This window comes from Centroberyx gerrardi, chromosome 22 (genome assembly GCF_048128805.1).
Source record: "Centroberyx gerrardi isolate f3 chromosome 22, fCenGer3.hap1.cur.20231027, whole genome shotgun sequence".
NCBI classification, from domain to species: Eukaryota; Metazoa; Chordata; class Actinopteri; order Beryciformes; family Berycidae; genus Centroberyx; species Centroberyx gerrardi.
This window is the reverse complement of record NC_136018.1, coordinates 10,730,567-10,752,970: the sequence shown is the minus strand read 5'-3', so window position 1 is coordinate 10,752,970 and position 22,404 is coordinate 10,730,567. Positions and strand designations below refer to the sequence as shown.

The 22,404-nt window shown below is 42.0% G+C and overlaps 4 protein-coding genes across 4 annotated transcripts; 3 read left to right on the top strand and 1 right to left on the bottom strand.

The window, feature by feature from the left end:
• Window positions 1–98: 98 nt before the first annotated feature.
• Window positions 99–8,824, bottom strand: kpna1 (karyopherin alpha 1 (importin alpha 5)). Its single transcript, XM_071913794.2, has 14 exons — window positions 8,777–8,824; window positions 7,868–8,001; window positions 7,547–7,660; window positions 7,207–7,306; window positions 6,994–7,088; window positions 5,794–5,925; window positions 5,371–5,459; window positions 5,130–5,229; window positions 4,748–4,911; window positions 4,498–4,576; window positions 3,707–3,832; window positions 3,469–3,596; window positions 2,867–3,042; window positions 99–2,444 (listed from the first exon to the last, which is right to left on the bottom strand). The coding sequence occupies exons 2-14, from the start codon at window positions 7,991–7,993 to the stop codon at window positions 2,257–2,259; spliced, it is 1,617 nt and encodes a 538-aa protein (XP_071769895.1). The 5' UTR covers window positions 7,994–8,001; window positions 8,777–8,824; the 3' UTR covers window positions 99–2,256.
• A 4,173-nt stretch (window positions 8,825–12,997) lies between these two features.
• nanos2 (nanos homolog 2) lies at window positions 12,998–13,519 on the top strand. The gene has a single exon (XM_071913779.1). The coding sequence runs from the start codon at window positions 12,998–13,000 to the stop codon at window positions 13,517–13,519; it is 522 nt and encodes a 173-aa protein (XP_071769880.1).
• Window positions 13,520–15,615: 2,096 nt separating this feature from the next.
• On the top strand, window positions 15,616–17,627 carry LOC139923078 (uncharacterized). The gene is made up of 7 exons (XM_071913780.1): window positions 15,616–15,715; window positions 15,943–16,087; window positions 16,240–16,353; window positions 16,642–16,786; window positions 16,889–17,037; window positions 17,135–17,274; window positions 17,476–17,627. The coding sequence occupies exons 1-7, from the start codon at window positions 15,616–15,618 to the stop codon at window positions 17,625–17,627; spliced, it is 945 nt and encodes a 314-aa protein (XP_071769881.1).
• Window positions 17,628–18,334: 707 nt separating this feature from the next.
• Window positions 18,335–22,404, top strand: LOC139923080 (uncharacterized). The gene is made up of 7 exons (XM_071913781.1): window positions 18,335–18,347; window positions 20,185–20,329; window positions 20,685–20,798; window positions 21,009–21,153; window positions 21,413–21,561; window positions 21,689–21,828; window positions 22,253–22,404. Exons 1-7 carry the CDS (start codon window positions 18,335–18,337, stop codon window positions 22,402–22,404), a joined length of 858 nt encoding a protein of 285 aa, XP_071769882.1.

Here is a 22,404-nt window from a genome sequence, read left to right as displayed (position 1 = left end):
TTCCAGAGTGAGCGATGAGAACACTTGTAGCATCTCCCCCTCTTGTGTGTTCAGTGTGAAGTGCATTGTGGTGTTTTCTTGCTCACGTTGTCCACTAAACATACAGTGTGCTAAAGCATGCCACATGGCAAACTAAATACTGGACACACGGGAGGTGAAACTACTACTCTGCTATCACATAGCAGTACTTTGATCAAAGAAAATATTTACCAGAAATAAGCATTCTGTTGATCATTGATACTATCATGCATAGTGACCACAATGAAACTGATTCACTAACACAGTAGTTCATGAAACAGCATTTATGCAAATGGCATAACAGAGGACAGTTACACAAACTCAATACAATAGCAGTAATGAACATGAAGAGCTGGTCATCTCTTGCAGAGATTTTGACAAAAGTAAGAAATGTAAAGAGGACTTGGTAAACAAACATTCAGTTTTGTTAACTAATGTAATCACCAGTATTTTCAAGTTTAATCTGGATTTCTTTTGTTGAAATTACCCGGCAGGATTTCTGAATAAGGATTATGGCACCATCAGCAAAATGACAGATTCTACCCCCAAATAAAAACTTAAAATGGTTTAAAAAAGAACATTGTTTTCAACACTCCTGACCCAAAAATTGGTTTGTATGTGTCAATGATTTGGCATGATCAAACTACAAAATATAACCTGAACATACATTGGGAAGCCAATGTTTGATTGCTCATTGCCAATAGCCAATTCTCCAGAGTCTGACTGGTGGAACTTACTTAGTCAGGATAAAGTTCTCATAGCTTTGATGAGGCAGCATGATCTACTGATTATAATTAGTGTGTTAACAGTTTCAGTCCACAATATGCTAGTCCCGTTGCGGGAAGGGTAAACAGTGAGGTACTTTGTAATCCTTGTCATACCGGAAGGGGACTGAGGATACAGACCACACCTCTTTACACCTCACTTCCTGAGGAGGGAAGAGCCGTGTCATCAACATCATCAACCAATCAAATAGTGAGCGTAAAAACTACTGTATATTCTCAATGAGCAGGTGTCATTCCTGAACTAAAGTGCTGCGAATGAAATGGAATTATGGTAAGATAATAAAAATTCCCACTGGTCTGCTTCTGGACAGACTCCAGGGTTAAATAGTCTATTTTGTGTCGTCTAAGTCTGTCCAATTGTCTCAGTGCGAGGGAAGACTCCAATTCCCATGGTTCCATGGGGTTATGCACATCACACCAGAGGCAGGAGGCAGCCCAAACTCTTAGGGATGGAGCCTGTGTGGTTGGAGAGTCCCATTACTGGTGGCAGGAATGCATGATATGGGATCCAAGAGGGTACGCAAGCAGCCTAGTTTGTCATTAACAAGCTCCACCCCTCGCCAACACAGTCAAGTTCCTAATTTGTCCATCTATGGTCGCCTATCCACGGCAACCAACCAATGGCCGGAGAGAAGAGGTAAGGGAAGTCACCTCCATTTTTGAGTTGTTTAAGTGCCTTCAGTAGAGGTCAGTTAAGTCCTTGGGTTGGGACTGGCCACATCGCGCCACTGTGGGCGGTTCAGTCCAATGACCACAGTCAATCATGTGGTCAAAGTCTCACGGTCAGTCCAGTGTTTAGGTTAAATCATTCTTCTCTAGGGATGTGGGGGGTAAAATCACGTCCATGTTTGTCTGTCTCAAGAGTCATTAATGCAGTTCAATCAGACAAGCAGCGCAGTCCTACTAACTCCCATTCACTCGGAGAGATGCGGTCGTCAATCATATGGGAATGTGGAGAGGAAGGTGGGCCTTTAGTAAGGGATGAGCAGAAGAAGGAAGTCCAAAAAGTAGACGGCTTGTCTGGGGTAACACGGGGATGGTGTTACAGGGGCGCACTCTGCTGGGTACCTTCTGGGGAGCAGTGGGAGATACTGGGGCTTGAGCAGGTGGGTGGGGTGAGGATGGGGATCGGGGATTGTGCTGCTGAGGCATTAAGCGCAGAGGTGAGCTCAGCGCAAGACAGAATAATGAGAGTGAAACCTTCACAAACTGGCTGACAAGACTGCAGAACTCGACCCGCATTGGACGTACGCACACACGTGCTCCTGTAATATTACATTTTTAATAATCATGATAATGATTAAATCAATCTCTCTGATAATGGGAAGGGAGGGAAGGGAATCTAGGGTTGTTGTCGCCCTTGGTCGTGGTAGTGGGCAGAGAGTGAGAGAGAGAGAGACAGAGGGGGGCTGAGGTGAGGATGAAGGTGGAGCATGGAGGGGGGGGGTTAGCATTATAGCTGGAAGCCCTCCATTGGGGCCTCACACTGCTGGAAGAGGAACTGCTGCTGCTGCAGGTCGACAGCTGGAGCCAGGGACGGGTCCTCATCTTCAGGGCTGAAGTAGCGCTCAATCAAGTCAAAGGCTTTCTGGTAGATTTCCTGGTTCTCATGGCCCTGCAGGAACTCCAGCTTGTCCAGACCTGGGAAGGAGGGATGAATACGGCTTAATATCTGTAACTTTTCACAGCCCTGAAAGCTTGGCATCCATATCTATTTAATGACAAGATGGGGATCTGGCCTATAGTATCGCCCACTGATGCAAAACCTAGAAGCTGGGAAAACAGAACTGTGACTGCAAACTGCTCATCTAGCGCTCGCTTAGGTGGATGCACCTGCCTGATTCAGGTAAGCGGAGATCAAATCGACTTTGAAAGGAGTGTACCGTTGCAAAAATTGGCATATGCATTTGCAAACCTATTTGAATACTGTGGACAAACTGTTTGTGGGGGATTGTCTTCCAAATTTTGTGGGATCAAGGAAAGAAGCACGTCAGATGGGGATGTGTCCAATAATTGATGTTGTACTGCTAGCTGTCCAATTCAAAATGTGTGTGTACGCCTACCGTAGGCCTCCTCAATGAGTGCACAGTAGGGGTTGATGCCTCCTCCCCTCTTGGCCTCGAGTTCTCCCAGACGCAGGATGTTCTCCAGGCCGTTCAGAGCCACCTGCACGATTTTGGAGTCCATAAGTGTGAGCAGGTCACACAGAGGCTTTATACAGCCCAGGTCCACCAGGTGCCTGCAGGGGGCAGTACACACACACACACACACACACACACACACACACACACACACACACACACACACACACACACACACACACACACACACACACACACACACACACACACACACACACACACACACACACACACACTCCAGGATATAACTTTTACTGTCCGCCCAGGGCAAATAAGCAGGAATTTACTTTTGTGTTAATACATTACTTCTGATTGGAGGAGCTAACTACAGCCTGAACGTCAGTGTTATATTACATCTGATTGGTGGAGTGAGCCAGCTACTGGCTCTTACGACTGTTATACCCAAAACGTCATCCATATGGCAGCAACAAGCTACAATGGAATGGTTGAGAGACCACAGATATAGGAATGCTAACTGGCCTCAGGCTGTGCCTTGGGAATGAACAGTGCATCAGCGGTCTGACCTGATCTGCTCTGCAGACCCCCCTGAGGTGGCGTTGGTAATGGCCCAGGCTGCCTCCTTCCGTGTGCGGAACTCTGCTACTTGCAGGATGGTGATGAGAGGAGGCAGCAGTTCTGCATCAATCACCATCTACCAAGAGGAAGAAAGTCTGAGTGTGGAAATGCAATGTTCATGTCAACTTTACCAGATCTATGAGTAACCAATCTGCACGCTAAGTTGTAGCACGCCTGCACACACACCTGTATTTGTGCGCGGTTCCCTGCAGTGATGTTGGAGATGGTCCAGCAGGCTTCCTTCTTGATGGACTCCTTGGGGCTGCTGAGGAGGTGGAGCAGGGACTGCAGGGCTGAACAGTTCAGGATCACCTGGACAATACAACAAAGCACAACCAAAGTCAGAAATAGCCCACTGACATGTAGCTGATGCATTCTTATTGAAATACTTAATGCTGAGACACACACATACCCACCAATTAATGACATGAATGGAATGCTTTGACATTTGGAATTTTATTTCAGCATTTTTCTTTGCCAGGCACTTGTAACATCATCTAGAAAACAGTTACTTTTCTTTCACAAATGCTAAAAACTGCTGTTTTCAATAGGCCATCACCAGCAGTAGTCTGTAGGGTATGGGAGCAGGTTGGTGACTGGAGGGTCATTGGTTTGAATCCCTGGACTGGCTGGGAAAAACTGGGTGTGCAAAGTGCATGAGAAACACTCTCTCCTCTCTCAACAACTACTGTCAATGTGTGCTTGAGCAAGATTAACTGCCAACTCCTCCAGTGTCACAGCGGAGTGGCCAACAAAGGACTGTTCTTGCAGCGGCCAACTCCCACTTGTGAATGTGTGTTTAAACAGTGGGAACGTGAGGCAGGGTGTTCAAATTACAGACTACTGTAAGCTATTAAGCCAGCTGATACAAACTGTCTACTGATATATCGGTGCATCACTCTTTATTAGATAAAGCAACATTTCACTCCAAGAATTTTAATATAGCATTACTTTCCGTGTGTACATGCTGCTGTTACCTGTGTCTGTAGGTCATCTCCAGTGACTATGTTCCCAACAGCCCGCAGTGCAGGGGATACCACCTTATAATCAGAGTGCCTAGGACAACACAAAATCGTACTGTGTGATCACTCAGAAGTTCATCTCTCTCGAAAAAAGCCCAATACACAACTGACAACAAAGTTTATATGTCTCTCCAGTAATTAATGATAGAGTTCTATGAACTCTCATATCATACAAGTGATGGTGTGTGTGTGTGTAAGACCTTACAGCAGTAATTCCACCAGCCTGCGGCAGACTCCAGAGTCGATGACAGCCTGGATTTTGTCATTGGGGCCATCAGACAGGTAGGAAAGCGCCCAGCATGCATCAGCCAGGATGTCGGTGTCATTGACAAACAGCAGCCAGGAGAGCACACTGAGACATGGGGACACCTGGAGGGAATGGGACAATAAAAGTGGGTGAGAGGGTTAGAGAAGGAGCATGCATGCCATTTGCTTGGTTAAGTTTAGTGGGAGCAACTGCGTTTCCCAGTTTTTATATTAACAACATTACACAGCCTGCTGTGACCTTGAGATATGAGATATGATATACCTTGGCAATGTGATAGCTGCATTGTTGCCACAGCAATATATTTATCTTGGCCAATTACCTTGGTGAAGTCTGGAGGTGGGTTCTTGCCTCTGCACAGATTTGAGAGTGCCCACACGGCATTCCTCATCATTGTCAGACGATTCTGTTTGGCCAATAACCTGCGAAAGGAGCAGCACACGTTTTACCAAGGATGCAGGATCTCCAAGCTATAAAGCATATTCACTGGTCTGCTCTCGGTATTTTCAAGCATCAGTAAAAGAGAAAATGTAATGACAATGATGTGTGGAGTTGCCACTTACTGCACCAGCGAGGGCAGGATGTTGCAGTCCACTACGTAGTCTCTGCATTCTGTGCTATCTCCTGCTATGTTTCCCAAGGCCCACACTGCCTGAGGGGCGATAGCAAATCCAGGTCATACAACAGTAAACATTAAATGTTAAAATGTTTAATGAAATGAGTTAGTACAGGATAATAGACTTGCATGTATTCTAATTAAATTTATGCACCTTCCTAAAGTGTTTATAAATCACCACTTCTGTTTTATTTAACCTCATTAAATCAGACAGGCTAACTAAGAATATGTTGTTATTTACAGTAATGGCCTGGGGGAGTAAGAACAAGGAACATTATTAGAAAAGCGTTCAGTCACTTCCGATGACAAGACAAATGGGTGAGAGCACAGCCAGAGCAGAAAATCACAGGTCAGTCAGCATCCTCCTTACCTGTTCCTGTACGTCTTCGAAATCAGAGCTGAGCATCTCTATGAAAATGGGCACAGCCCCCGCCTGGATTACCACACGTGTCTGGTGGGATGTACCCGATGCGATGTTGGTCAGCACCCATGCAGCCTCGAACTAAAACAACAATTATCAAACAAAATGTTTACATTTTGCATATTTAAAGAATATAATTCTCTTGGAACTGTTGGGTTTGAACTTCAACTTATCCTCTGCTACTGCATAAATGTTCTCTCTGCACCAGCTGCTCTCAGGTTTTGCATCACAACCTAAATTTGACCATGTTTGTGAAACTGAAACACAACAACAAGATATTTAACAAGCTGCACTTCAGTGAGTGAGAAGCATACAGTAATGCTATGTTCAGACAGGCAGTTCTTCTTTTTTGCATAACCAACACGAGTCAAACCCCTTAGAAAACCCTTTAAAAAAATAAAGTCTGAAGAGCAAAAACAAAACATAACAAAACAAAAAAACAAAGCATAACATGAGATTTAAACTACATCTGTAGGTGGTCTGAAATGCGCATCTCAAATGGCATCTGTGAATATCCGACTCAGTCTGGCCACTCAGACTGGATTTGAAGTGCGTTTTTTCACCCTCACTCCCAATGCAACATGTATTTGACGTTAAACGTTGCGACATGAAGAGCAGAGAACAACAAACAGGGAGGAGAGCCAGCAAGAGAATACTGGTGTCTGGACAAATTAAGAGGTTTCAAGCCTCCTCTCACTGCACCGCAACAAGAAAATGCCATCATAAAAACAGTCAGAATAAGCAACAAGGAGACTTCCATGTTACCAGCTTGTTACTAGCACCCAGAGTTGTTGGACAGAAAACGCACCCTTAGTCAGTGTGTGCACAACTGCATTGTTATAATGACAATGAATGTTGTACTGGCAGCAACTGATTATACTGTCCAAGCACACAAATCCGGTCTGGTCACTTGTAAATTACAAGGTGGACAGTCAGCATTAAAGATGAGATTTGAAAAACAAATCTGATCTGCCTGCTGTCTGAACATAGCATAAGATGCAAGTCTAGGTCAAATTGTTACTGGGGTTTATGAATGGCCTCATATTCTGGAAACATCTAGTCTGGATGCTGTGTTTATTACCAATATAAAAATCAGGTGGGGTTTTTCAATATCAGCACATAACTGACAATATCACTGAGGAAATGTACCTGCAATGTGCAGTTTTCCCTCCTCTTCAGGAACTCAACAAAGCGCTCCACCACCCCTTGAGTGGCAATGACTTCATCAATAGGTGGGTTGGGTTCTGTGTGAGACAAGGCATACCTCACTGAATTAAGTGCACAGGCAGGTTCCACTGTCAAGAACCACGGGTGAAATGTGTAGGCTATACGAGGTATGATATACAGCTACAGCACGCTTACCTTTAGACAGAAGTTTCCTGAAGCGCTGAGTACCTATCAGCTGCTGCTCAGGAGAACTGGAGAAGATCATTTGAGTCATGTCCTCAGATATCACCCCACCCTACAGGACAGACAGAGATGGAGACCGAGAGACAAAAATAAACAGTGAGGGGAGAGACAGAAATTGTGAAATTTGTTGAAATGAAGAGGGTGATGGGGATGCATAAGAAAGAAAAGCCTGAGTATACAATGAACACCTTCACACCTGACTTGTGTATAATATCACTGAGTGTATGCAGAGAGTAGGATCCTTTATTTTAGTATCTCTATCCATGTGTTGATTAATGTCCATCTTTCTCACCGTGAGTGGATCCATGTTGTTAGCTTGGGACTCCAGATAGCCGCTGTCAGCCATCCCATCATCCTCCAGGGCTCCATCCTCCTCCACTGTGGCAACATTCCTCCTCTTAAACAGCTGGAACAGAAGAGAATAATATTGTCTATTTAAAAAAAACAAAAAACATATTTGGTCATTTGTCTTATGGCATCACCAATGGTCACAATTCCAACATTTTACCTTCAGGGATTTCTCCCTGTACAAATAATATATATTAAAGCTAAATCATCAACAATCAACCACCGCTTAACAAGCCCCATAGCACTCCCTCCATGCTTGGCTCACCTGTTCGTCCTTCTTCTGTTTGCGGAGCTGTAGGCCTTCCTCTTCCCTCCTCCTCCTCATCTCATCTGTGTTGAGAGACTTGTTCTTGTAGCTCTTGAGCCGTGCATTGTCCTTACCCTGACTCATTGTGTAGCCTGAAAAGATATAGAAATATATTACATGAGTTAAGTAATATTTGGGAAAGGGTTGTGTGAAAACACCAATGGTATGACACAGCTATACCAAGGTGCAATACGTTTGTCAAGCCTGGGTAAATTCTTTTGTTTACATTAGGCATAACATTATGTACCTTCACACGAATTAAGTTAGCTGTACGTAGAATATCTTAACCAGTTTCATGCAGGTGTAGATTATAGGGATTTTCAAGACAATCACTATGTTACTATCCAACGTTATACTTCACATTTGAAAACACTGCAGGGTAGCTAAATGGGGTACCATTCATCACAGTTCATTGCTTGTAGGGAGCAATGGGGGCATCTAAGGATACTAGCTTGATAGCTTTGTTTGTCTTGTCTTAAACTAGTTGACACTTAAAGATTCCTAAACTACCAATGCCATAAACAGCTAACAACCAGGAGTGTCGCTTCCCCCGTCAATTCACTAAACAATACTGGACGAATAAACTGCTGGTTTACGATAGCAAGAAGGCTATAGTGAGCTACATAGCTAATGTCAGAGCCGTTGTTAGCACAGCCTGTTTAGTGCCGAAAGCGCTAGCTGGCTAACAGCGGCTAGCTGACGCTAGCTGCATTAGCTCTGAAATGTAACGTTAACGTTAGCTCAAGAGACAACACCACACCCTGACGAATATTCTGCAAGCGTTGCTGACATTGAGAATTTGACGAGCTCAGGAATATATCGAATTACCACACAGAGACTACGAAATGAATTTAATTATTCTCTGACCTGTCAAATTGGGCTCTATAATCCCCTTATTCGCTAGGCCACCGTTTCTACAGCTGCCGCCGGTATAGTATTGCGCATGCGTGAGACTAAGCGCCCCTCTCTTATTTACCCCCTCCCTACCCACCCCGTTCCACCCCACCCACGACGACGGTTTTGCATTGCAAAACTGGTAAACACACGACACACTTAATAATGTTATGCACACCAAACAAACAAATGCATATTTGATTAACAAAAGCATTGTACAGTAATAGTGAGTACAGACCAAGTGTTCAGTTTTAACGCAAATCACAGTGATTACTACTGTAATTTCAACTGCAGTGGAAATGCGCACACCACGCAGTTACATAAATGGCACGCTTGCACGGGAAAGATAGCTGCACAACGTAGTCAGAACAATACACTAGGTCATTACGGCGACGAAAACTTCAAGGAGTGCTAAAGCAAATATGCTCAAACAAATCTCAGGAGTTCGTGTGCCGCAGGAGTTGTTTTTCTTTTTTTTTTTTTTTTGCAAAATATTTTCATTGAAAACCGTTTTAAACAACATAACAATGAGCATGTGGGTGTACATTTTAGAATTTTTTACCATGGAAACGAAAAAAGACAGTAAGGAACACTCACAATATACACATAAAAAAAAGATAAGAAGAAAAAACAGCAAAGGTACTTAACCCCAAGAACCCAAACACACCAACATTTACACACCCCACCCTGGCTCAATGAGAGTGAAGAGTACACATACACATTACATAATTTAACAAAGGGGTTGGTTTTCTAAATGTTCAGGTGTGCGTCTTCATACTAACGGTCCAGTCTTTGGACATGAAACAATGGCTCAGTTTAAAGAGAACTAGAAGGCCGTCCTGGCGCCAGGGATCATTAGATCGACGTCTGCGGCGGTGTAGTCACAAACATTACAATACACACAACACAGACCGACCAGACATCATCCAACCACTTGGTTTCAGACAAATAGCCTACACATGCACGCGCACGCACACACACGCTCGCTCTCTCTCTCTCTCTCTCTCGCTCTCTCTCTCTCTCGCTCTCTCTCTCTCTCTCTCTCTCTCTCTCTCTGTCTCAATGCAATTCAATTCAATTCAAAGAGGCTTTATTGGCATGGGAAACATACGTTTACATTGCCAAAGCAAGTGTGAAATAAAAACAAAAATGCACGTACAATAAGTAAAGATCTACTAGAATAAAGAAATGTGTAACCAGAGCTGTGTGACATTGCAACATTGCAATCAAATATATAAATAAGAATAGGTAAAATTAACTAAAAAATCCAAACAGAAAATGTGTGATTTTGCTGTTAATATATATATCAGAATCAGAATTAGAATCAGGTTTATTGCCAAGTAAAGTTACAAGGAATATGCCTTGGTATGTAGGTGCATACAATAAACATGGAGAAAAATAAGAAAGTAGAAGTAAAAACACAAGTACTGCAAGTCAAAAAGTCAAGAACATGAATATAAAAAACAAAAAGAGATATTTACAATACAGAATATGAAAAAATATAATAAAAAATGTGCAATATATCTGCTATTAAAGTGAAATGGAAAAGCTGTAGACTGGCTGCAGTCTGCCCTTGTCCTTGGCAGTAGCAGCAGCGTACCAGATGGTGATGGAGGAGGTGAGGATGGACTATGGAGGTGTAGAAGTGTGCCATCATCGTCTTTGGCAGGTTGAACTTCCTCAGCTGCCGCAGGAAGTACATCCTCTGTTGTGCTTTTTTTGTGAGGGAGCTGATGTTCAGCTCCCACTTGAGGTCCTGGGTAATGATGGAGCCCAGGAAGCGGAAGGACTCAGGGTGATGGGGTGAGTGGGGCCGGGTTCTTCCTGAAGTCCACAACCATCTCCACTGTCTTTACAGCGTTGAGCTCTAGGTTGTTCAGTCCGCACCAGGACACCAGCAAGGTTATTATAGTTTTGCATTTTTCATTAGTTTTTATTTTTATTTCGTTTTGACTTTTTGTTTTCAATTTCAGTTTAGTTTTAATTCGTTTTTAAAGCGGGTTTGCTAGTTTAGTTTAGTTTTTAGTTTTTGAAAATGCTTAGTTTTAGTTTAGTTTTTATTAGTTTCAGTGTTAGTTTTAGTCTTTTTTTGTAATGTGGGGTATTTGTCAGGGGCGAGATTCAAAAAGGTAAAAAAAAATAGAAAAAAAACCATTTGGAGATAGATTTCATATCCACCCAAAATACTAGGCTTATGTATGAAATAAATTGACAAAGACGAAAACTAAAGACATTTTCTCTATAATTTTAGTTTATTTTGGTTAGTTTTGTAAACACACAATACAGTTTCACTTAGTTATCGTTTTTTTGTAAAGCCTCGTTTTTATTTTTATTTCAGTTAATGAAAATGTTTTTTCACACCTAGTTTTCGTTATTTCGCTAGTTTTTGTTAACGATAATAACCTTGGACACCAGCCGGTCGATCTCCCGCCTGTAGGCTGACTCACAGAGATGAGCCCAATGAGGGTGGTGTCGTCCGCGAACTTCAAGAGCTTGACAGACTGGTGACTGGAGGTGCAGCTGTTGGTGTACAGGGAGAAGAGTAGAGGGGAAAGAATGCAGCCTTGAGGGGAACCGGTGCCGATGGTCCGGGAGTCAGAGACGTGTTTTCCCAGCTTCACGTGCTGCTTCCTGTCCGACAGGAAGTCTGTGATCCACCTGCAGGTGGAGTCAGGCACACTCAGCTGGGAGAGCTTGTCCTGTAGCAGAGCCGAGATGATCGTGTTAAAGGCAGAGCTGAAGTCCACAAATAGGATCCTGCCGTAGGTTCCTGAGGAGTCCAGGTGCTGGAGGACGAAGTGGAGGGCCATGTTTACTGCATCGTCTACAGACCTGTTGGCTCTGTAGGCGAACTGCAGGGAGTGGGTCAGTGATGTTTTTGAGGTGTGACAGCACAAGGCGCTCAAATGACTTCATCACCACAGAGGTCAGGGAGACGGGTCTGTAGTCGTTAAGTCCTGTGGTCCTTGGCTTTTTGGGGACGGGGATGATGGCGGAGGTCTTGAAGCAGGCTGGTACGTGGCATGTCTCCAGTGAGGTGTTGAAAATGTCTGTGAACACCGGAGACAGCTGATCAGCACAGTGCTTCAAGGTGGATGGAGAGACAGAGTCTGGCCGGGCTGCTTTGCTGGGGTTCTGTCTCTTGAGCCTGTTAACGTCCCTCTCCAGGATGGAGAGAGTTGTCACTGTGGTAGGGGGGGAGGGGGGCTCTGAGGTGGGCAGCTGTGGAGAGGTGTCAGGACTGTCCCATCGTCTTTCAAAGCGGCAGTAAAACTCATTCAAGTTGTTGGCCAGGCGCAAATCATTAGCAGAGTGGGGGGCTCTAGGTTTGTAGTTGGTGATCTGTCTGAGCCCTTTCCAGACAGAAGCAGAGTCGTTGGCTGAGAACTGGTGTTGGAGTTTCTCAGAGTACAGTCGTTTAGCTTCTCTCACCGCCTTGCTAAACCTGTACTTTGACTCTTTAAACCTGTCTCTGTCCCCACTCCTAAACGCTTCTTCCTTCTCTGACCTTAGTTGTCCAAGTTTGGCTGTGAATATATATATATATATATATATATATATATATATATATATATATATATATATATATATATGTGTATATACATACAGATAAGTAAAGATAACTTAAAATAAATCTCTCTCTCTCTCTCTCTCTCTCTCTCTCTCTCACACACACACACACACACACACACACACACTTTGGATATCACTTTTAATTCATTACACTGTCTTGTGTAAATTAATAATAAGACATACTAACAACTTAGAAGTTCCATCTGGAATGTGCAGTTTACCAGTTTTCAAAATAGGCCTAGTGTTTTATGCATTTGAAATTCCTACATTAGATTGAGAATACCTTTATATCTGATAGTGGCTTTTAAATTTTGGATTTAAGTGTGTGGTCTAGACTGCAGACGACCACTGATGCCAACCAGAATTGGGCAAATCAACTCTCTGACCTTTCTCTACCCTTTTCTGCCCCAAGTACAAACAGGTGCACTGCTGGAGGGGCAGTGCATGTGGTGTGACATTAGAGTTAGAAAATATTATGAAAAAAAGGCCTTTTCTCACAAAGCTGATTACTGAAGATCCACACATTGTTGCACTTGAGGAACATAGGGCCATTTCTCAGACATCTATAAAAATGAGAGGCTGCAGCACGTGGCCGCACAAATCACAACAAAACTCCCAAGAATGACGACCATGCAGAGACAGATCGCGAGCCAGACCGCCCCCCTCCCTGTCGGGGACGACTTTGACATGTGGCATGACTACATGAACCTGGGCACACTGCTGGCGCAACTGTGCGGCTTGCGTGAGATGGAGACCAGGGCCACCGGTGCTCCCCAGAAAGGACCGAAAGCGCCATGGGACCAAAACCAAGCCTGTACCCCGCAGAAGGAGAAGGCCCGTAAAAACTTCAAAGGGAGCAACCTGAGTTCCACCAGCAGCCTTTCGGACACCGCCTGCAGTGTGACTTCCTCGGACTACTTCCTCGACTACTGCCGCTTCTGCAAGCAGAACGGGGAATCTGCGGGGGTCTACCGGTCACACAAGCTGAAGTCAGAAGACGGGAAGGTGATCTGCCCCGTCCTCTGGAGCTACACCTGTCCCATCTGCAAAGCCACCGGGGACAGCGCTCACACACGCCGGTACTGCCCGGAAGCACAGCGCCACGGTGGGATGATGGACCGGCCGGAGCCCCGATTTTGGTAACAGCCAATGGACATTTAAAAAAAAAAAAAAAAAAGACTGTAATTATCTAAAAGCCAAATTATGTTTTTGGTCATGTGTTCATAGCCGATTTTAACTCTAGTTTCTGGGGTTGGAGTTTAAATGTTTGACTGCATCAAGCGCTGCTGTTCCATGGCAAGGGTTGTAGCTGACAAGCAAGGTTGAAATAACTCAAACAAGGTTGAGTTATTATTATGAATAGGCCTACTTTTGGTGGTTATTATTGTTGATAGTTATTACCGTGATAATTATTGTTGCTGTTATGCTTTTTTGCCTTGTTCTCCCTTCCATTTCAACCCATATGCATTATTCTTTGTGATCTCTGCTTATTGATTCCTAATCTCTGTTTACTGTTGGTGCCCCATTATTGAATATTTTGCTCAGTGCTCTTTCATGACTGCTGTTTGTGTTAAACATTTCCATGATTTATAATAAAAATATTTTTCTATTATTATATTAGTTGTAGCCTATTATTGTCTTGTGTGGGGCCCTCGAGGCAGTGCCCACCTTTGCCTAATGGTAACGACCTTGTTATAACACTTGACCGCTGACTACAGCAAAAGCATACTCAGTGCTACCTACATGCCAAAGGGTAAATTAAAAACAATTTACCGGACATATTACAGCAGTTCTATCTATCTAATTTTAATTGCTTGAGACTTGGTGCATGAAGAGAAAACTTGAGACTTGACTTGGGACTTGACTTTGACTTGTACTTTGATGACTTGCAAAGATTTCTAAAGTCTTGACAAAAGTGTCTTGTGTAAATGACTTAGATTGAAAGTGATGAGATTTGTTTCACCAGACGACTGAATTTAAATTCTGTTTTCTGAATTTGTATGGAATGATTGAATTTATTGAAGTTGAAACTGATTATAGAAATCAAACTCATGATGCTCTTACCAAGTTTTTATCTACCCTCCCGCTCTACCGGCTGCTGCTCTGTGTGTCTTGTCTGTCCTGTAGGAGCCTGGTAGGCGGGATCGTCAGCGCTGATGGAGTGCACCTGGGCCCGGTGTACTCCCTGGGCTTAAAAAGCCTTCAGACCATCAGTTGCTCTCTCCCTCCTCACCTATGCACACTGTTTGTTCTGTTCTTTTGGTTTGATGTAGTTTGTGTTTGTTTATCCCTTAGTTTTAGTTAATAAATTGTTATAACTTTTACTTTGACGTATGTCTCTCCTTTGTTACTTCCTTGAGCCGGGTTGTAACACTATTTATATTTATCTATCAAAGCAACACAAAATGAACTCTGACATTAGAAGTGAAAAAATATGTTAATTTGGTCATGACTTTTCTAAATGGTGGCAAAAGGATTGCACCAAGCCAACAACTCAAACATGCTCAAGAGCAAAGTTGTTCAAAGTCAAACATTCAGGCACATAAGTAGTGAGTAAACCCTGCTGCCCCCTTTTGACTGTTCAACTGAAAAAGGCCTATTATCAAACAGGCCAGTTGGGACAAAGTCTACCTTTTGTAATTGTTTACGTTGTAAATGTATGATGTTATAGCCTACAGCAGCAGTAGTCACTGATAGCAGATTTATGTATTTTTTTTTCTTCTCTATTCACCAAGTTCATCATTTGAAGACCAAGGGCAGAGATCTCTTTAATTACATATGGGGGGAAACTCTAAACTTTGATACCGTTATAGGATGTACATGTGCTGAAAGGTCATAAAGCACATGGCTCTTACACAACCAGCTGTTTGTATGAAATAAAAAGCCCACCCTCCTTCTGTTGCTCTTTACTGCTCACTGCTTCTACCTAAGAAAGTCCAACAAAAGGTATGCCAAACGTTTATTTTATCCTGTTACTTTTGGTACCACTTCATAGTTAAGGTGTAGGATAAATGCACAGTGACACATGTGGACTGTGTCTTAATGAAATTATACATTTTTAAAAACTCACCTGCATAAAATTAGAATTTGATTTAAATTCTAAGATTCATTTTTCAACAAACATATTAAGCATTTCCAAAACTGATGCACAAATTAGTTAATTGTTGCATTTTTTTTATTATGATTTGCAAGTGTTTTAAGTCATCATTTCTGTTTTTAGATAAGCTGACTTAACCACAATGGGAGAACACTGTATTAGCCAGTTGATTGGCATAGTGTTGTCAGTGCTCTGCTTTGTCATTACTCTGGTGTTCGGTGCTCTGGCGGGACCTGGAACATGTAAGTCCAAGTTCTGTCTCCCTTTTATATGCAGTAATTTGTAATACACACTGTATATACATGGTATAGTTTCTGTGCCACTGGCCATGCCATCCCAGAAAATTGCTTTTCATAGTACGTCTGGATTCATTCTGTGAAATGTTTTAACAGTCATCTAACACCTGTATCTGTACCTGCATCACACTTACTGTAATACAGTTCTTTGGTCTTTGGATTTTGTCCCCCAGATCCATTTTTGGAGAGCACCGGCAATGTTTCAGATGCATTTAACACCCAGATCACTCCATCAAATTGGGCCTTTTCCATTTGGTCAGTCATTTACATCTGGCTGATTGTAATGTTTGTCTACATCCTCATCGGTCTCTGTAGAAAGTAAGAACCTGCCTAAAGGGGTTTCTCCCCTCTAAAAAACAGGAGTGTAACCTACTGCTGCGTTGATGTTACAGATTCTTTTTGTCTTCTAGACTGTGTTTCGTATGCTGAGTGAAGTGTATTTCCTCCTTGTGGTATTTTTTTCTTTCTAGAAACGCCTATGGCTATGTTTACTGCAGCCCTCCTGTTTTGCCACATGGATTTTTTGTGGCCTGGTGCTTGAATCAGGGCTTCAATGTTGGATGGTTGTTTCTCTGGGACAGAAGGTGAGCTGTTCAAAGTGTTCTGGTCATCGAGATAGGCAAATGACAGGCTATAATCAAATAACAGCCACATTTATGGGGCTGTGTTCATGGCAAAACACCATGTTGGTAGCAGATATTAATACTATAAAAAACATAACCTGGTTGCTGCAATAACATATTTCACAATTGCTGTGAGTGGCCTAACTTTATTCACCACAACCTTTTCTGGACAGCAAACAAAAATGTGCAGTTATGTGCATGATTATTGTAATAAAATGTTCTTTATGCTATTTTGTATCCCCATCACAGGTTGATGATTGCTGCCGTGGTTTTCCTTTTTCTGATTGCCTTCACCAACTATGTCATGATAAGCTTCTCTTGCCATGGATTACATAATTATGGAGCCTGGCTCAACAAATACCACAAAGTAGACCTGTGGCTCCTCCGTGTGTTGGTTAGTATGACAGGTGTATTAGCATTATGTACTAGCTGGTGCCAACTTTATTCTCATAAACACGGCTGCGCATTTGAGTGTTTTAAATCGTCTCTATTGCAGGTTCAGAATGGTGTGGCCGTATACGCAACATGGACAACGATTGCAACTCTAGTTAACCTGACTATTGTGCTGACCAATGATGCAAACATGTCTCCAACAGACGCTGCCACCGTCTCACTCTCTATTTTGACTGTTGTGCTGCTTGTGTGGTAAGCGTAGGGCAGAGGAGAAATACGTATTCACTTCAGCAAATTTGTGAGAAAACCTCTGGGTATTTCTGAAGCAAATGTGTCGGATCTCTCACAGGTTTATCCTGGAAAACACGATCCTCGACAAGCATGTGCGGTACATCCTCACCATCTACCCCGTTGTGATCTGGGCTCTGTCTGGGATCCTGACAAAAAACTATGATGCTGCAGCACCCGGCCGCAATGACATCTTCACTGGTGAGGAACTGAAAAAACAAAAGACTTATTAAGCATATTGAATTAAATCACTTGGACATTAAATATTATGTGTTCCTGACATTATACCTGGCTTTATCAACTTTTTGTCTCTTTTCACATCATATTTGCGTATTTGTCTGCTTGTCTACAAATACAGTATGTATACTAATGCTTTGCTCTGCTACTTTCCTTCTGCAACAGTTGCACTGTTGGCTTTAGCCTGTGCCTTGTTTGTCCCAAGGCCTGTTTTGGTGGTTTGGAGGCACATCAAACAGCCACTATACAAGGACGTCAGCCCAGAGGCCATGTCACCCATGGAGATTGCTGAGAGGCAGAAAAAGATATTTCGCTGAGGATATTGTTTCTATATCTTTACTCCATTTCACTCCAAAGTTCTCCTTATTGATACAGCATGGTGTGATAATCAGTGATTTATTCTGTATGAGAGGTATTTATAAATGCTTTTTATTTTGTTGCAATTGATGACTATGGCCTTGGAGACACTGCTCACACATGATGAAACTTCCCAAATATATTACATGTATTATATACTGTATATTATATACTTAGCAGTCAATGCATTGTACATGTAAGAGTACAACACATACATTGACAACACTGACGAATTAGTTGAAATAATGTGCACTATTCAAATGCTGTTGGGTGATGTTTTCTCCCTATATGAACTCAATGCTGAGTTCATTGACATCCCATTCCAACCTGTACACATATGCAAAAAGTTTAAAGTTAATTTGTTGTTGGTTATGCAATTTGACTCATGTCTATGTGTTCTGTTACTGTTAAATAAATATTTTGTTCTTAAATTTTATGCATTCTCTGTTTTTTTTTGTCTTCTATATTCGAGAATAGATACGAGTTATGAGAACAGATAGACCAGGTACAAAAGGGCATTAACATAAAATGAGCTGTCCTCTGAGGTCAAGAGTGACAGAGTAATAGGAATGCAGGGAGGCCTTGCTCTTTATGGTCATCACCTTGGTATCCCACTTAGGATCCAGTGTGTAAAGTAATAACCCCACAATGACAAGAAAGGATCGTAATGGTGGTAAAAAGTAAGCAGCCTACATACTAAGTTCAGCTACAACTAATTATTCCACTTTCAACTGATTGGAAAATAAGATTCAAACAGCCAGGTTGGGATAAAATCTAGTTTTTCTAGACCTTGTGTCTATTCCACCTTCCTTCTGTTGATTCTCACTTTCAGACTGTATAGGAAACAAGCAGAGAAATGTTATAGCACAGCTATACCTAGACTATCAGATTACACCTGTAGTCCTGTATTAATCTACTCATGTCACTTGATATTTTAATATAAATGTAACTTTATTTAACTCTATCTGCTGACATTATGTGATGTGCTTGACAATACCAGCTGTCATGATATTGGTTATGTTTAACGTATTTATAGGTTTTAATACAAACGTACACAAAATATGTACAGTACAATGTCATTGATTCTCAAGCAAAGAATGCCTTTCATAATTAGGTGTGGGGGGAAAACATCTATAGTGTGTTATCCTTTTATGATGTATTGCACTGAGGCAGAAATGTATGCCAGATAAGAGATACACGTGATGTGTTGGGTGGTCATAAACCTTCCTCTTGCACAACCAGCTATTCTATAAGTTAAGCAGTCGCCCATCCCCTGCACAGTCTGTCTTGTTCTCCATACTGGCTCGCATAGGGAGGGGCAAGGAAAGGTATGTCTTATTTGTTTTCATCGTGTTGCCAGTCTTGATCATGTGGCACTTGTTGTTATCTAAGTCATGCTGCCAGTCAGCTTAATTATCCACAAGAAAACACAGCATGCAGTGATGGCACGTGTGCCTCTCTGAAATTACGCATTGCTTAAAAGCTTGATAAATCTTGTCATTTGTCTATTTCAGCCTAGAATTTGATTAAAATTCTGAAAATTGTTTACTTTTCACATCATATATCTGAAGCATTTCAATCATAGTATTAGAATAACAGAAAGGCCTTCCTCATTCACATCAACACTCTGCAGTGGTTTGTCTGATACACAAAAGATAACTAACTTTTGATCATGTTTTTATGGTAAAACACATCAGTAAAGGTTATGCGAAAGATGCTGATTTATCAAGAAAAAGGCATAATTTGGATCAATATTCCTTGTGGCAGACGTATAATGATAATGTGATACTTTATTATCTCTGGCCCCCTTCCACAGGGAGGTCAGAGGTCAGGGTCAGCTACGCCACCCTGCTGTTGATCCCAACTTTCTGAGTCACTTCCATGACAACATTCGCAATTTCTTTTTAATCAAACTTGGGATGGCAGAGTGGCCTAGTGGTTACAGAGACCGTCCCATAACCTGCTGTCTCAGGTTCATTCCCTGCAACAGTCTCTGTGTTTCCATCAATATCTGTGTGACCTGTCAACATTTCCTTGAGCAAGACACTAAACCCTTCCTGCTCACTCACGATAAGCCACTGGTGCTATTTTAGATGTACCAAATCTAACAAAACAGTATCTGATAATGAAGATGTGCCATATCTATCAATTCTTTAGTGTCAATGCTTTAACAAAGTATCTAAACGTTCTCTGTGTAAATATGTACAAGCACTCTATTTTTGAATAAGCTGAAGTTTTCTTTTCTCATAGTTGACCACAATGGGAGAACACGATTCTGGACGTCTTGCTGCGATAGTAGTGTCTATTCTCCTCTTTGCAATAAGCTTGGTATTTAATGGGCTGGCCGTTGTTGGAATTGGTAAGTTTTTTTTTTAACTGTCTTTCTGTCAATATGCAGCATTTTGAACGAGTACTGTAGGATTACTGAGAAATCATGAATGGTAGTTTAACAGGTCACATCCCTCTCACTACAGTTCTGTTTATGTCTTCATTCATTGTTTTCATTTCCCTGCCCAGGTCCCTATTTGACCACCACAGCCAACGTGTCCGCTGTGTTTGACACCCAGGTCACACCTTCAGGATGGACCTTCAACATCTGGGCCGTCATTTACACCTGGCTGATTTCAATGATTGTCTACATCCTCACTAGTCTTTGCAGAAAGTTAGGGCCTACTTTTTATATTCTCTCTATTACAACATTAATAAAAATCTTAACTTTATCCAAAGACCAGACCTGGGTCAAATAGGATATGCAAATACTTAATTAGTATTTTTTTTTTTTTAAAACCTGCTTGGAATACCAGATGTGTGGGCTTTGATGCATGAGGAAAACTGTCAGCTATCAAATCACTGCAATCAAATCAAAATTGAGTGTCAGCAGTTCATAGTTCACCAAAATAGTATAGTAAATAAACTGTCAAATACTTTCCTGTGGTTGCCTAAATTGATCCAGGTCTGCCCAGTATATTTGTTACACTGAATAAACATATAATTCATTGTTCTTGTTTTGCTTCTAGGAACGGCTATGGCTTTGTTTACTGCAGCCCCTCAGTGCTGCCTTATGGATTCTTTATTAGTTGGTGCATCAATATGTGTTTCAATATTGGCTGGCTGATTCTTTGGGACAGAGGGTAAGTGTTTTTAAATGAAATGGCTAATTTCTGATACAAGTTGATGCTTTGTAAATTAAACCTGGAGCACAGGTTTCTGTCACTACATATATTTACAACATAATGTAAGCTGTAACATAATATATGATACATAAGGTCATACCATAGAAACTGTTTACAACAACATGATGAAATATGTATTTTTTTCTGCTGTCCCCCCCCCCACTAAAGGTTGATGCTTGCTGCACTGGTTTTTCTTCTTCTGGTCATCTGTACAAACTATACCATGATATGCTACACCTGCCATGGACTCCATATTTATGGAGCCTGGCTCAAGAAATACAACAAAGTAGACTTGTGGCTCCTCCGTGTGTTGGTTAGTATGACACCCATATTAACATCATTGACTAGTACAGGTTTATACACTTCCAGGTACCAGCTTAGATTAATCTACTTTACTAATTTTAGATAATGGTTGTACTAGTGTGACAGATAAGATTTTTTAACTCAGGAACAACAACAAAAATCAACCGGTCAGCCAAAGTAGAACAAGGGAAATATTTAAACTGACAATGTTTCAGGCACTCTGTATGTGTGTGAGTGTATTAAACTTATACTCTTTAATATATTTGCAGGTTCAGAATGGTGTGTCCATATACGCAACATGGACAACGATTGCAACTCTAATTAACCTGACCATTGTGCTCACTTATAATGCAAACATGTCTCCAACGGACGCTGCCACCATCTCGCTCTCTATTTTGACTGTTGTGTTGCTTGTGTGGTAAGTGCATCGAAGGAGAATGCTCTTCACACACTGGAAAACATTTGTGAAAAAAGCAACATGCCATAACTCAGGCATCCATCGGGGGGATTTCCAAAGCAATGTGTGTGTTTTTGGTCTCTCGCAGGTTTATCCTGGAAAACTTTGTCCTCGACAAGCATGTGCGGTACATCCTCACCATCTACCCTGTTGTGATCTGGGCTCTGTCTGGAAACCTGGACAAAAACTATGATGCTGCAGCGCCCAGCCGCAATGGCATCTTCATTGGTGAGGAACTGACAACAAAAACACATGCATTTTATGATAATCTCATAAATACCACTAGTTCATTTCGCTGATGCACTGAAGGGTGACAGAGGTGGAAAGTAAAAGAAAATTGTAACATGAACAAAATCTTAATGGAAATAAGGAAGTGCTTGTACTACTTTTTGGTGACTTTTTCATAAGGTACTGCTACTTTTTTAGTGATTCTTACTTTTACTTCAGTAATTTCCAAGACACGTAAAGTTAACAGAGGTAACAGTGCTTCCACTTTCCACTTATTCCATCACTTTTCCACTTCTGCTGGATGAGGAAATGTTATAATGCTATAGCCTGTATATAAAACTGCATTTGGAGGCAAGCAGCAGAAAATCTTTATGAGCACAACTATTTGTTTAAAAGCTGTACTTACTGTTCTCTCATCCCTTAGCTGTGCTGTTGGCTTTGGCCTGTGCGCTGTTTGTCATGCGGATTGTTTTGGTGGTTTGGAGGCACATCAAACAGCCACTTTATGAAGACGCCGGCCCTGAGGCCATGTTACCGATGGAGATTGCTGCGAAGCAGAAAAAGATATTTCACTGA